Below are 13,137 nucleotides of genomic sequence, written 5' to 3'. Positions count from 1 at the left end.
CGGCAGTGCAAGCACAGACCCTTTTCTGAGGAGCCCTGGTGCGTGTTCCTGGAGATGACATTAGGCCCAGTCTGGATCAGGGTTGAGCCGTGTTGTTGCTTTGTCCCAGCTTCTAGGTGCTGCCATGGGACAGAGAACCCCATCAATCTAAACATACATTAAACATCTATTAAAACTGGAGCTCATAATCTGGCAAGATGGTTCAGAGGGTGGAGGTGCCTGCTGCCAGGACTGACAAGCTGAGTTTGATCTCTGGAACCCACATGGTGGAAGGAGAGAAATGATTCCTGCATGTTGTCTTCTGGCCTCAACACATGCCCTGGCCCTGCTTGTCACACAGTAAATAGAAGAATAAGATGTAAAAGTGTGACTTCATACTGCCGTCTCAGGACTCCAGGATTTGCTTAGTCCCTCTCCACTCCAACCCTCCCTCCCTTGTCGCAGCCCTTGACCAGCAGTTTTTGACTAAACCCTGTTTAGCTATGGGGTTGGCCTTTGCTATTTTGATTTTGATTTTTGAGACAGGGTTTCTCTGTAGCTTTGGAGCTGTCCTGGAACTCACTCTGTAGACCAATCTGGCCTCAAACTCACAAGAGATCTGCCTGCCTCTGCCTCTTGAGTGCTGGGATTAAAGGTGTGTGCGCCTTTTTTAAGTGGTAAAATTTTGTTTCACACAAGGGTGTGGGTTAAAGAATTTCAAAGCAATTTTACTTGTAAAGTAATTGAACAGAACGCAGAAAACAAGAGCCGGGTTCACCTTGCTGCAAAGAGAAGCTGCAGAGAGAAGCCTCCACCATTCAGTGAGGCCATGTGGTGTAGTTGGAATGTAGCTAGCTTTACTTTCCTAGACGTCATTAGCATCCCGCCTGGCTTATTTCCCACAGTTTGCATCCAGGAAAGCCACTTCTTTGAGGTGCTTGGTTTTGCTTCCCTCCATCACCTCAGTGCTCCAGTTGCCCCAGAAGCCTCTGTGGCCAACCATCTGTTTTCCAGCCCTCTAGCTTAGCCTTTTCATTGTATCCCATAGGTGAACTCAAACGCCGTGTAGCCTTCTGGCGTCTTTCATTTAAAAAAACTACATAAATATATATACATAAGTGTATGTATACTCGTCTATGTAAACATACTTTTATGTATGTAATTTTATGTATACTTATGTCCATGTATGCAGTTTAAGCTGGTGTGTTGATGCGCACTTGCAATCCCAGCTCTCTGAAGAAAGGAGGGTCACAGGGTTAAGGACAGCCTGGACTATTTTAAAAGAAAAATAAGAGCTGGTCCAGCGAGGTGGTGGCTTAGTGGGTAAAGGCGCTTGCTGCCAAGCCTGACAACTGAGTTTAGTCCCTGGAACCAGCGTGTAGAAGGAGAGGTCAGATCCTGAGATTGCCCTCTGACCTCCTCATGTGCTGTGTGGTGTGCAATGCACCTGCACACTCATGCGCACAAATAGAGAATAAAAATGTAGGAAAATAAAGGGGAAAAGGTCTGTGGAAATAGCCAGGTTCCTGGGTTCAATTGTACTGAAAAAAAATCTAGATAAACAGCTAGCCTGTTTTCCAACGGGCTGACCTAATTTACATTTCTACTGTGTATGGAGTTCACTTCTAACCCTTGCTTTCAGCAACCCTGGTAGATATGTAATGGGCCATCATAAATTTAATTTGGATTTGCCTCATGATGAATGTTGAGCATCTGTGTGTATTTATTTTCTGCTGATATATCTTTGGCAATTTTTTTTCTTTTCTTAAATTTTATTTTTATTCTTTTGGAGGGGTAGGGTCTCACTCTGTGCCCACACTGGCCTCAAAGTCTCAGCAGTCCCCTGCCTCAGCCTACTGAGTGCTGGGATTATAGGTGTGTGCATGCCGGCACGCTCTTACCGTTGTTTAGATGTCTTCCCCACTCCATGGGCTTGGCACTCAGTAAGCCTGGTGAGAAGGGACAGCTTTGTTTTTCCCAAAGCACCCAGCCAGTCTCTCCCAGTTTCTGCAGGCCAGAAACTAATTTGGAGACATCATTTATTAGGTTAGGGGAGTTCCCTTCCATTCCTGGCACACTTACATATGACATACAGTCATCCGTCGCGCCCCCCCCCCCCCATCTTTTCCTCCTCTCTTTAAATTGCAAACAAGAGGGGAGAGATGAGTCAGTGTTAAGAGCACTTGCTGCAGGGGAACTGAGTATACTTCCCAACCCAGACAGCTCACAAAGCCTGGCTCCAGGGATCCCGTGTCCTCTTCTGGATGCCAGGCACCTGCACTTACGTGTGCATATACTTACACGCACGTACACACAAATAAATCTTAATAAGTAAATTGGGAATAAGATGATCAAAGGTTTTTATTTTGTTAACACGTCAAGTTTTGGTTTGGTTTGGTTTTTAACTCTGCGCTATCCATGCCCAATCCCACTTGGCATGGAGTACCGCCATTTTTAGGTGTCATGTTTTTGGTTGATCCTTAGGTAAAACCATAGAGCAGCCCCTCCATGGCTGTTGAAGTGACTGGTATGGGGTGAGGGTATCGGACAACTCCTGCGTGTGTAAAAATCGGGCAGCCTCTTTGGAGAAATGGTTGGGCGGTTGATCAAGAGGCTAAAATACAGAGTTTCCATACGGCTCGGCATTTCCGCTCGTGGAGAAATGGAAACCTACATCCGCGTAAAAACATACACACAAGTGCTCCCGGAAGCATTGTTCACTGGAGGCTGATGGTCGGCACCGTGCAGAGTGAGCGAGGATGAATGAGAAAACACTGTAGAGCTGGCGAGGGAAGTACTGTGAGTGGCGCTGCGGGCTGAAGAGCGGCATGGCCTGCAGCGGGGGTCAAGGAGACGGGACAGAGAATAGCTTGGCAGTATGGGGGGTAAAAAGAGCCGCATCGCAGGAAATGTCCCGAAGGGGAAGATCCATGGGCAGTAGTAGATGAGTGGTTGCCATAGGCAACACGGGAGCTTTTTTTCTGCTGTCTTTAGTGTGAAAGTTGTGTTGGTCCAGCAGGGTTGTTGTTGCTATGGATACCGTTAGTTCGCTAGAAGCTGGGGAGTACTCCAGAAGGGCCTGCTCATCTCCCTGCATAGCTATAGGTCTCTAAAAACAGCAACATTATTTTAGATATGTATGTATGTATATGTGTGTATGTATATATATATATATGCACGTGTTTTGCCTGCATATATGTATGTGTATCACGTGCATGCCTTGAGCCCACAGAGGCCAGAACAGATCATCTGATCCTTTAAAACCGGAGTTACGAATGAACGTGAGCTACCGTGTGGGTCTGGAAAATTGAACCCAGTTCCTCCTCTGCAAGAGCAGCAAATGCTCTTATCTGCTGAGCCATAATCTCTCTAGGGCCTGTATTTTTTTTTTCTTGCTCCTAGGAGGCTGCCTTTTTTAACTCCCCCCCCCCCCCCCGGTTTATTCCATTGTTAAAGCCCTTACTGGCATTGTGAGGCCGGGGAGGGGACCGTCTCTGATGTTCTGATTAAGCCCCACTCAGGAAACTGTGACTTGGGGGTGTGGTTCTTCCCAGGGTCCTTTATGGCTTTAGCCCCTGGAGCATCCTTGCAGCATCACTGTTAGTTTTTAGTTATCCTCTTCTTGTTGGGCGTGGTGCTGTGCAGTGGTCCTCCCAGCTACTTGGGAGGATAAGGCAGGTTTGACGCTAGCTTGGGCTACATAGTGACACCCAGTCAAAACAAACTATTACGTGTTTGGTGGTGTTGTATTTTAGTTTTGTTTTCTTTCTTTCTTTCTTTCTTTCTTTCTTTCTTTTTTTGTTTCTGTGATCAAATCGCAGGTCTTGGGTTCCGTCCCCGGCACCATGAAGTTTAAACTAAAATTTACTTAGCCCTAGAGAAAGACCAGAGTGATGGCCGTGTGGGACCATCCTCAGCATGCTTAGTCCCACCTTCCACGTGGTGGTTTTCCCTGAGCCCAAGCCCAATGATCCCTAGGAAGCTAGTTCTCCATCTTCAGCTAGTTGCGTACTCCTGTCTAGCCTGCTTCTAGATAATACCATGCTGATACCACCCAACGGTGAACTGCTACAGGATCATAGCCTATTGGGGAGAACAGGTAGGAGAGCTGGAAGAGAAAATTCTCCCGGCTGCCAAGACTTTGCTTAGTGCATTTGATGTTTTTTTACCCGCCAGATCCTGTTTGAGGCTGGTGATGGGGTGAACACCTAACGGCTTCACAGGCAGTATCTGAAAGGTGAAAGCCCGTGGTTTAGAAGGGGCAGGAAAGGAGAAGGAAGCCAGTCTTCATGGACCCTGTGGAATGAGGCTGTGGTTGCACTAGAGTGGACTGTCTGACTCCGTTGGTCCCCTGGGCTCACTCTCCATCACCTCCATCATGGCTGCTCCGTGGGCGCATGACTAAGTGGCACAGTGCAGGCAGGAGGCTAAAGCGCAGACGTTCTTGATGCGTGTGTGCTCCCTGGCAGCCGTGTTTCCTGTCGCGTCTAAGGAGTCCCCACATGCCCGTCAGACGCCTTCCTCAGAGCCGTAACAGACAGACACGGAGCATGCTTAGCTGTGAGCAAAGTATGGAGCACAAAGATCCGAAGACGTACTTGTTGCATTAACTCTGCCTGCTACTAAATAATAAAGCAGGAGGAATAGGGATGGGACCCGAGACCAGAAGGAAATGTAGAGCACTTAGCGGGCAGTGTCCCCAGAGACCCCAACTCTCAGAAATGAATCTGGCCTCTATTAGTCACAGAACCAGTAAAAAGGTGCTTGGTGGTGGACCAATGGCCTTCCCGGAGGAATCCTTCTCAGAGGAGGATTTGACGCTGTTTCTGACCTACCTACAGCATGCAGTAACGATGCCAGTGTTTAAACTGAGTTGATTATGAGATTGGAAACTGAGTCCTGCCTTTTGCCTGCCTCCTTTCGTCCCTGTTGCTGCGAGAAAGCTCCCTGACCAAAAAGCCACTTAGGAGGAGACAGTTTATTTGGCTTACGTACAATTCCAAGTTAGGATGTGTACCTTGGAGGGAAGTCGCGGTGCCAGGGCCTTGAGGCAGCTTGTCACCACATCCACAGTCCAGAGCAGCGAGGAATGCAGGCCCCCTTGCTTTCTGCTTGCTGTGGCGAGCTAGATGAAAGCCAGCTTCCTCCAGTCTCACATAGCTGGGGACCTCCTGTCTAGGGAATGGTGCTGCCCACAATGGGCGGTACCTTCCTTCATCAATTCATCTTCAAGACGGTATTGCGCAGTCATGCTTGCAGGCCAACCTCACCCAGGCCACCTCTCAACGGAGGCTTTCTTAGAGCGTTCTAGGTTGTGGCAAGATGACATTTTAAACAAGCTATCACAAGCTTGTGGCGGGATATGGGGGAATAATTGGGAGGTAGAACCGCAAGCTCTCAGAGCGACACGTTCAAGTCCTTACCACGAACCTTGTGAACGTGATCTGAGGCATGCAGTCTTTCAGGTGTAATCAGACTGTGATGAAATCACACGAGCAGGGCAGGCTTCACTAGCATACCCAGGGGTCGAATGTTGGCTCGGTACCCATGAGGCTTTGGTTTGGGACTCCAGGGCCCCCCCTGAAAACCGAGGCATACAAGGAAAAAAAGCCACGTGTTGATGGAGTCACAGAAAGAACCACAGTGACACAGCCAAGGAGTGCCAAGAATTGTGAGGAAGAAGCAAGGAAAGATTTTTCCTCCAGACTTTCATAGGGAATATAGGGCTGTCGGCTTCAGACCTCTGGAGCTGGGGGCGGTACCCTTATGTCCCTACAAAGCTGCCTTTAAGGGAAGAACTTGTGCTCCCCTGGAGGTACGCGTCTGTGGGGGCACTGACTCCTGGCAACTCCTTAAGTCATGGTGTTTTCCAGCATCATTCAGCATAGCTCTCAAAATTATTTTTGTTTTAACGTTTATTTGTGCGTGTGTGCACTCGTGTGTGTGTGTGTGTGTGTCACACATTTGCGTGTGTGTGCATGCGTGCACACGCACACGCTGTTAGAGGAGAACTTGCAGAAATTAGTACTCCTTCCGCGTGACTCTCTGGAATTAAACTTGGGTCATCGGGCTTGGCAGCCTTCTTGTTGGACCTGCCCACACACTTTGGTCTTTAAGAATACACGATGCTTAGCTACTGTTCTAAAAGCCCTTTGGCAGGTTGTGTGGATTGCCATACTGGTCTTCCTGCCAAGACTATCAAATTACATACATCTTTCCCCTGGAAATTCTATTCTGTCCCCTACACTCGGGGAAGTTTGTTCCCACCCTAACTGGAATCAGTGTCTGACTAACATACCTGGCCAAGGAGGAAGAGGCACACCGAAACTCTACATTATGCTAACAGTGCTCTCAGTTCGATAAAATCCAAGCCACCGTCAGTTTTAAAATGCAGAATTAGCTAGGCATGGTGGCTCATACTTGGAATTCTGGCATGTGGGGGGCTGAGACAGGAGAAGGGTCACCATGAATCCCCCGCCAGCTTGTGCTGCAGAGTGAAGCTGTCTCCTAAAAATTAAAATTAAAATTGAAAAACGAAGTCATCAAAAGAAAGAATAGCTATTTCGTGAACCACTTAGAAAAAACCAAACAACTGTGAAGTCACAACTGACAGATGATTACACTCTGTCTGCATTAGAGAGACCCGATAAGATGCTCATCTCAGAACACACGGCAAGTATTGCCGAGAGCTGTGCTATCTGAACCGTCAGGGTACACAGAGTGCAAGTGAGCAGGGCAAACACGATGAAAAGCTCGTCCCTGTGTGTACGCAGTGCTGGGGTCAAGTCTTTATGGTGCGATTGTTTGTGTGTCCGTCCGGGCAACCTCCAGTGTAGGTCCTCTCCTTGGAGAGTCCCCTGTTCCCACCGCCCATCGCACTGTGGGAATGATGTGATTATAGACGCGTGATATCAAATCCAGCTTTCCGTGGATTCTAGAGATCCACACTCGGGTCTTCATGTTTGCGGAGTATCTCTCCAGCCCCTCCAACTGAGACTCTCAATTAACACTAATGTCTCTTTCCAAGACTTCGGATTTCTCCTTGTACAACTGTTCTTAGGTGTTCTTGGTGATGCAACCATCCTTTCTACTTTGTCTTTATATAACAGGACGTCCCCGGCTGCGTGCCTTGGGCCAGCATATGGAATGCAGGGTCTCTGGTTGGGTACCTGTATTGATAAATCGGTCCCGATGAAAAAATTGTCACCTTTCATTTATCACCCTCGTGTGTATTTTGGGAGCCCAAAGCAAGGTAGGCATGGCCTTGCCAGACAGGAAAGCGGTTGAATCGACTGAGATGGGAATGTTGGCAGATGGAGGTTTATGGGTATCTGGTTCGTTTCTCTGCAGCACTGTGTATCAAGGCTGGTTTCGATTCTGGAGACCAGATGACGTGGTGGTCAGGAAACCCAGCACTGGGACTTGGTAGCCCCAGGACCAACCGTTTGCCTTTCATCTTTGTTAACTCTTCAGCCGCCAAACGAATCTTCCTTTGCATTTTGAAGGCCTCTGGCTTCTGTTCTGTGTGTTGGCGGGGCGCTTTATGGAATTAGTTTGGTATTCTCTCATGTTAGTTGGTGGTTTTCACTGGGGAGTCATTGATCCCTCAAAGGAGCACGTGGCAGTATCTGGGGGCGTTTCCAGTTGTTAGGGTTGGAAGTGTGTCTGTCACTTCTGTCTAGTGGCCAGAGGCCAGAGATGTTGCTCGAGTGTGCTAATGCCCAGGGTGACTGTCTACAACAGAAGAATCCGGTTCAGAACGTCCCTGGTTCAGATTGAGAAGCATTTTCCTGTTTGCCACTGTAAGAAGTCTCTCTTGGTCAGCGTTCTCTTGCTGTGAAGAGACAGTAATGACCACGGCAACTCTTAGAAAAGAAAGCATTGAACTGGGGCTTGCTTATAGTTTCAGAGGTTAGTCCACTGTCATGGCAGGGAGCATGGTGGCATGCAGGCAGACAGATAGGGGGCTACATCCTGACCTGAAAACACACACACACACACACACACACACACACACACACACACAGCCTGGGATGGGTTTTTGAAACCTCAGAGCTCACTCCCAGTGACACACTTCCTCCAACAATGCCATACCTCATCCAATAATGCCACAACTCCCAATCCTTCTCAAATAGTGGCACTCCCTGGTAACTAAGCACCCAAATGTATGAGTCTGTGGAGCCATTCCTGTTCAAACCATCACAAAGGGCCAAGTCTGCCTCTGTGGCTCTTAAATTCCCGAATCCCCACTGATGCTGCCACCTCCTGAGCAGTGTCAAGTTGATGGAGCTATCAGTTGCTTTCTGAACGGCAAGGAGGGACATCCCCGATGTCTAGCCCCTGTGGGGCTGGGAGGAAGGGTGCCAGTGGGTAAGGTAGTAGTTGTACCAACATGAGGAACCACTTTAACCTTGCTGGTAATTCAGGGCTGGGGTAGGAGGAGCAACCCGCCTCTTCACCCCTCTGACTTTACCCCGTCCTGGCCAGGCAGAGAACTTCCACAAGTACTCAAGACAGGGGACCCTGCACACATGAGCATGCATGTATACACATACACGTATATACCGCACACCCCTCCCATCCCCAATATGGCTCTAGATTTGTTTGTAGTGGGAGAGAGTTGAAACCGGTCTCAAATAGCCCAGACTTTCCCTGAACTCATTATGTAGCCAAAGACGGCCCTGCACGCCCGATTTTCCTGCCTCCTCTTGCCTGCTAGGATCTTGCCTGTCTGTCTTGTTTTTGCCTTTAGTTTAGCTAGTTTTATTTTTAAAACCAGGATCTCACTGTGTATGTAGCCCAAGTGGAAGCTGAGCTCACCATCCTCCTGCTGCAGCCTCCCCATGGCTGGGGCTGGAGGTGTGCACCACTACACCTGGGTCGACTGACTTTTTTTTAATAATAATATAACATTCTATTGTGTGTGCCTTCAGTCATATATGGCAGTTGGTCCCACCAATGCCACTTCACCTACCGGACTCCCATCCCCACCACACTTGATACCTCCGTCTGCTTCCCAAGAGAAAGATGTAAATGACAGAGACTGGGGTCTTGTGTATTGACGGAGAGACACGCCCTCCTCCTGCCAGCTCAGCCACACTTAGCCCTGCAGCAGCGACTTGCTGCTCACTGGTGTCACCTCACCTTGCAGGGCTCTTTGCACGTGAGCACAGCCTCCTGACGCCTCCACTGTAGCCAGGTTCATGCCCCGTGCTTTGCAACTGACAGCATGCTTGTGGATCCAGAGGCTATTGTGGAAGCTGGCAAGCCTGGCATTGTCAGTCTGTAAGAGGAAACACATGCTGTTCCTGACCAGCCTCACGAGTGGGGACTCGTCCCAACAGACGTGTAGGCTGGCCATGCACAACACCCCAGCCTTTCCACTGCTCATGGAAAAAAGCCGGGAGTCAACACCCCTCCCCCAGCCCACCCCCTCTCCCCAGTTTTCTTCCTTACTCTTGTGGCCACACTGGCTTGATGGAAATCCAGTCCCGAATAAAACCTCTGCTTACCTCTAATGTCCACAGCTCTGTGCCTCTGACCACCAGTGGTTTCTCTGGGTGATCGATAGACTCCCCTCTCTTGTCTTGTTACCTTCCGATCCCATTCTACATGAGGAAACTATGGGTGTTTCACCCTGTGCAATGGCTTCTTTTACATGTCAATAAGATTAGAACTCAGGTCGCATTTGATCTAGGATATAGTTTTTTTTCTTTCCTTTTTGAGATGGGGGGGTCTCACTATGTAACTTTCTTCCTTTTTGAGACGAGGTCTGAATGTATAGCTCTGACTGACATGGAGCTATAAAGCGAAGAGAACCTTGCTGTGTTCTCAGAACTGTCTGGTGGGGGCAGCTCAATCCCCCGAAGGCCCATGGTTCTCAGCTGCCCCCTCCCCCGTGTTCTAAGCTCCAGGCACATCCCTTAGTCCCGTCACACTCTGCCCTGTCTTCTCCTTTGAAGATACTTGTTCTCACAGCATTCTTTTTAGCTTAATGGTCAATGGAGGGCAATTTGCTGTTACGGTGTAGCGATGCATTTCCGTGTCAGGGTGACAAGGGCTGGATTGTTTTGGTCAGTTTTAAGCGTCAGCTTGACAACACAGCTTAGAATCATCTGGTAAGGGTATTAATGAGGTAATTAATGATCTCAATCAGGTTGGCCTAGTGGGCATGGCATGTCTGAGGGAGATTATCTTGACTGTTAACTGATGTAGAAGACCCAGCCTATTGTGGGATGCACCTTTCTTCGGGCAGGGGTCCTACACAGTTTACTAAGCGAGCAAGGACCCATGCTTTATCCCCCTTGCATTCCTGCTTCCCTGATATAATGAACCAGGACCCCATTTATATCCATAACAAGCCCTTATTATCCCCAGAGCTGCTTATGGTCAAGGTGTCTTGGTTTTTCGAGACAGGGTTTCTCTGGTGTAGCTTTGAAGCCTGTCCTGAAACTCATCCTGTAGGCCAGGCTGGCCTCGAACTCACAGAGATCTGCCTACCTTTGCCTCCCAAGTGCTGGGATTAAAGGTGGGCGCCATCACCACCCGCCTGGCCAAGGTGTCTTATCACAGCAGGAGATACAAAACCAAGACAGCTGCCTGTCCTGTCATCCCCACCCCCCACCCCCGCCCGCCGACCCTCTCCGTTTCCATGTCCTTATTCATGCTTCCTGAAGTTATGGCATCTGTCATTCAACTGTTCTACCTTCAGGTCATCTCCCTGGGGTTGTGGGTTCTGGTCTTACTCAGCATAGGTCCCCACAAAGCCCTGCCGTGTAACAGTGCTCTCAATATACATTCTTTTAAACCAGTTAAAAGCTTTTCTTCCTTACCCTGCCCCCCACCTAGGTTAAGCTGCCGTGCTAAACAGCCAGGCACACCACTTCCTTGGCCCAGCCCACAGTGGGACCTTGTGAGCAGTTTGTGTAACTGCCCCCGGTCATCCGTTTGTCCTCTCAGGCCGTGCCGTCCCTGGAAAGGCTATGTGGGTTAGGGTTTAGGGTTAGGGTTAGGGTTAGGGGTTAGGGGTTAGGGGTTAGGGGTTAGGGGTTAGGGGTTAGGGTTAGGGTTAGGGGTTAGGGGTTAGGGTTAGGGTTTAGGGTTTAGGGTTAGGGTTAGGGTTAGGGTTAGGGTATGTCACCACTTGCTGCAGAATCAGGGTGGGCAGGGCAGGACAGCAGAGCCAGTGGTGGACTTGAGGGGCTATGTTACTGTAGACTCTCGTGAAGGATGCAGGCTTCAGCAAGGCAGATGTTAGAGATGGGTGGGGAGTGGGGAGGGTTGATGCATCTGGGGGCGAGCTCGAGAAGCTCACAGACACGCTGGCCAACACCTGGTTTGATTTCGTGTTGTCTTCATCAACAGCAACTGAGAAGGTCGTGCCTACTGCAGGACCACCTGAACTCAAAACAACTGTGTCTGTAGACCAGAGTAACCAAGGCTCTCCGACAACGGCTACGGCTAGCACAGTATTGACAAAAACCACAGCTGGTAACTCAGAGACAGTTGCATCTTCTCCAACCCAGACAACCACGGCTCCTTCACCCAAAGAAGCAACAGTCCCAGGCCAATCTCCAGGGCCTACTACTACATCGCCCCCAGGCTCCGCTGACAGTCAGAGTGTTGATGACAGTGGCCCTCCTACAAGTCCCGGTGGCTCCCAGAGTGACAAGATGAACACAGGAAGGCCACCCAGTGTCGCTGACCCCACTAGTAGCACCGAACAGCCAGTCCCCTCCGGAGGCAAGAGCAGTGACAATGTCACCACAGCCCCGCCAGCCACTCAGGGGAGTGACCAGATCACCACTCTGTCTTCCCAGACTCCCGACCCTTTAGTGGCCATCAAGTCTTCTCTTGCCTCCACCACAGTCAGCACAGCAAGTCCTCACTCGCCTATTGCTACTCCTTCACAGACCACAGAAGACCATTCCACCGTTGTTCTCAACAACAGTTCTGGCCCCGTGTTCAGCCCTCCTGACTCCTCTGTGTCCCCAGGGAAAACTACCATGCATGGTAAGTCATTTCTTGGCATTTTTATTTTCTTTTTGCTTTTTTTCCTCTCTCTTCTTTTTCTCTTTCTTTTACTTTCTCTTCTTCCCCTTTTTTTTAAATCTTTTTTTCTTTTGTTTGTTTGCTTGCTTGTTTTTGAGACAAGGTTTCTCTGTGTAGTCCTGGCTGCTCTGGAACATGCTCTAAAGAACAGGCTGGCCTTGAACTCAGAGACTGTCAGCCTCTGCTTGCCAAGTGCAGGGATTAAAGGTGTGTGCCACCATGCCAGGCTGCTTTTGTTTTCCTTAAGAAATAAGAAGGGCTGGAGAGATGGCTCAGTGGGTAAGAGCACTGGCTCCCTCTACAGAAGTCTCAGCGCCCACATGGCAACTAACAACCATCTGTAATCATTTGATGCCCTCTTCTGGCAACCTTGGGTACTGCATACATGTTGTCCATAGACAGAACTGCAGGTGAAACACAACATAAATCTTAAAAAAGAGAGAGACTTGACAGTACATTCTCCCATAGTGGATTTTAGAGGTGTATGCTGAATTTTAAACATTTTGTGTGTCTTCTGCCTTCATCAGCCCTAGCCATGGGCTCCTTTTCTTTTTAGCAGCAACGGAGGTTAACAATGCGTAGATTCAACCGAGCCAGAGCCTATATGGTTGTGGTGATAGGAGCTTGGAAAACTAGAACAATGCTTCTCAGATCTGTTTGATAGAAACACAGTATAAGAAACATGCTTTTAAGTAAATAAAAACAAATAAATAAAGGCGGGGGGCATGGCCCAGTGAGGAAGAGCATTTGCTGTCCAGTCTGATGACCTGAGTTGGAGCCCAGGGACTGACCCCTGGAGACTTGCTTGCTTGCTCTCAGGACTTATGGTATGCTATGTGTGCTGCTGTTTGCTATCCTCCTCCCCTCCCTTTCTCTTTCCTCTCCTCCCTCCTTTCCTCCCTTTTCTGAGAATGGCTGACCTGAAAGGGACTTGCTGTGTTCCTGGAGGCCTGGCATCAAACTCACAGAGATCTGCTTGCCTCCGCCTCGCAAATGCTGGGATCAGAGGCGTGCAGCACCACACCCGATCTTGTTTCTCCCTCCCTTTTACTTATTTCTAAAGCGCCAGTCTTAACGGGGGGCATTAATGTCAGAATTGATGGCCAG

General features: G+C 49.1%; 1 protein-coding gene across 1 annotated transcript in view; it reads left to right on the top strand.

Annotated features, from left to right (window-relative positions):
• The window catches only part of Podxl (podocalyxin like), a 44,228-nt gene that overhangs the window by 23,096 nt on the left and 7,995 nt on the right, over window positions 1–13,137 (top strand). Inside the window, exon 5 of the mRNA XM_041675390.1 lies at window positions 11,344–11,991. Within this exon, the coding sequence (XP_041531324.1) occupies window positions 11,344–11,991 (648 nt within the window). The remainder of the gene's footprint in view (window positions 1–11,343; window positions 11,992–13,137) is intronic.

The sequence above is a fragment of the Microtus oregoni genome, unplaced genomic scaffold (genome assembly GCF_018167655.1).
Source record: "Microtus oregoni isolate MIOR12 unplaced genomic scaffold, Mior012 000026F_ref0000081, whole genome shotgun sequence".
In the NCBI taxonomy this organism is placed as follows: Eukaryota; Metazoa; Chordata; class Mammalia; order Rodentia; family Cricetidae; genus Microtus; species Microtus oregoni.
This window is presented reverse-complemented; position numbering and strand designations above follow the sequence as displayed.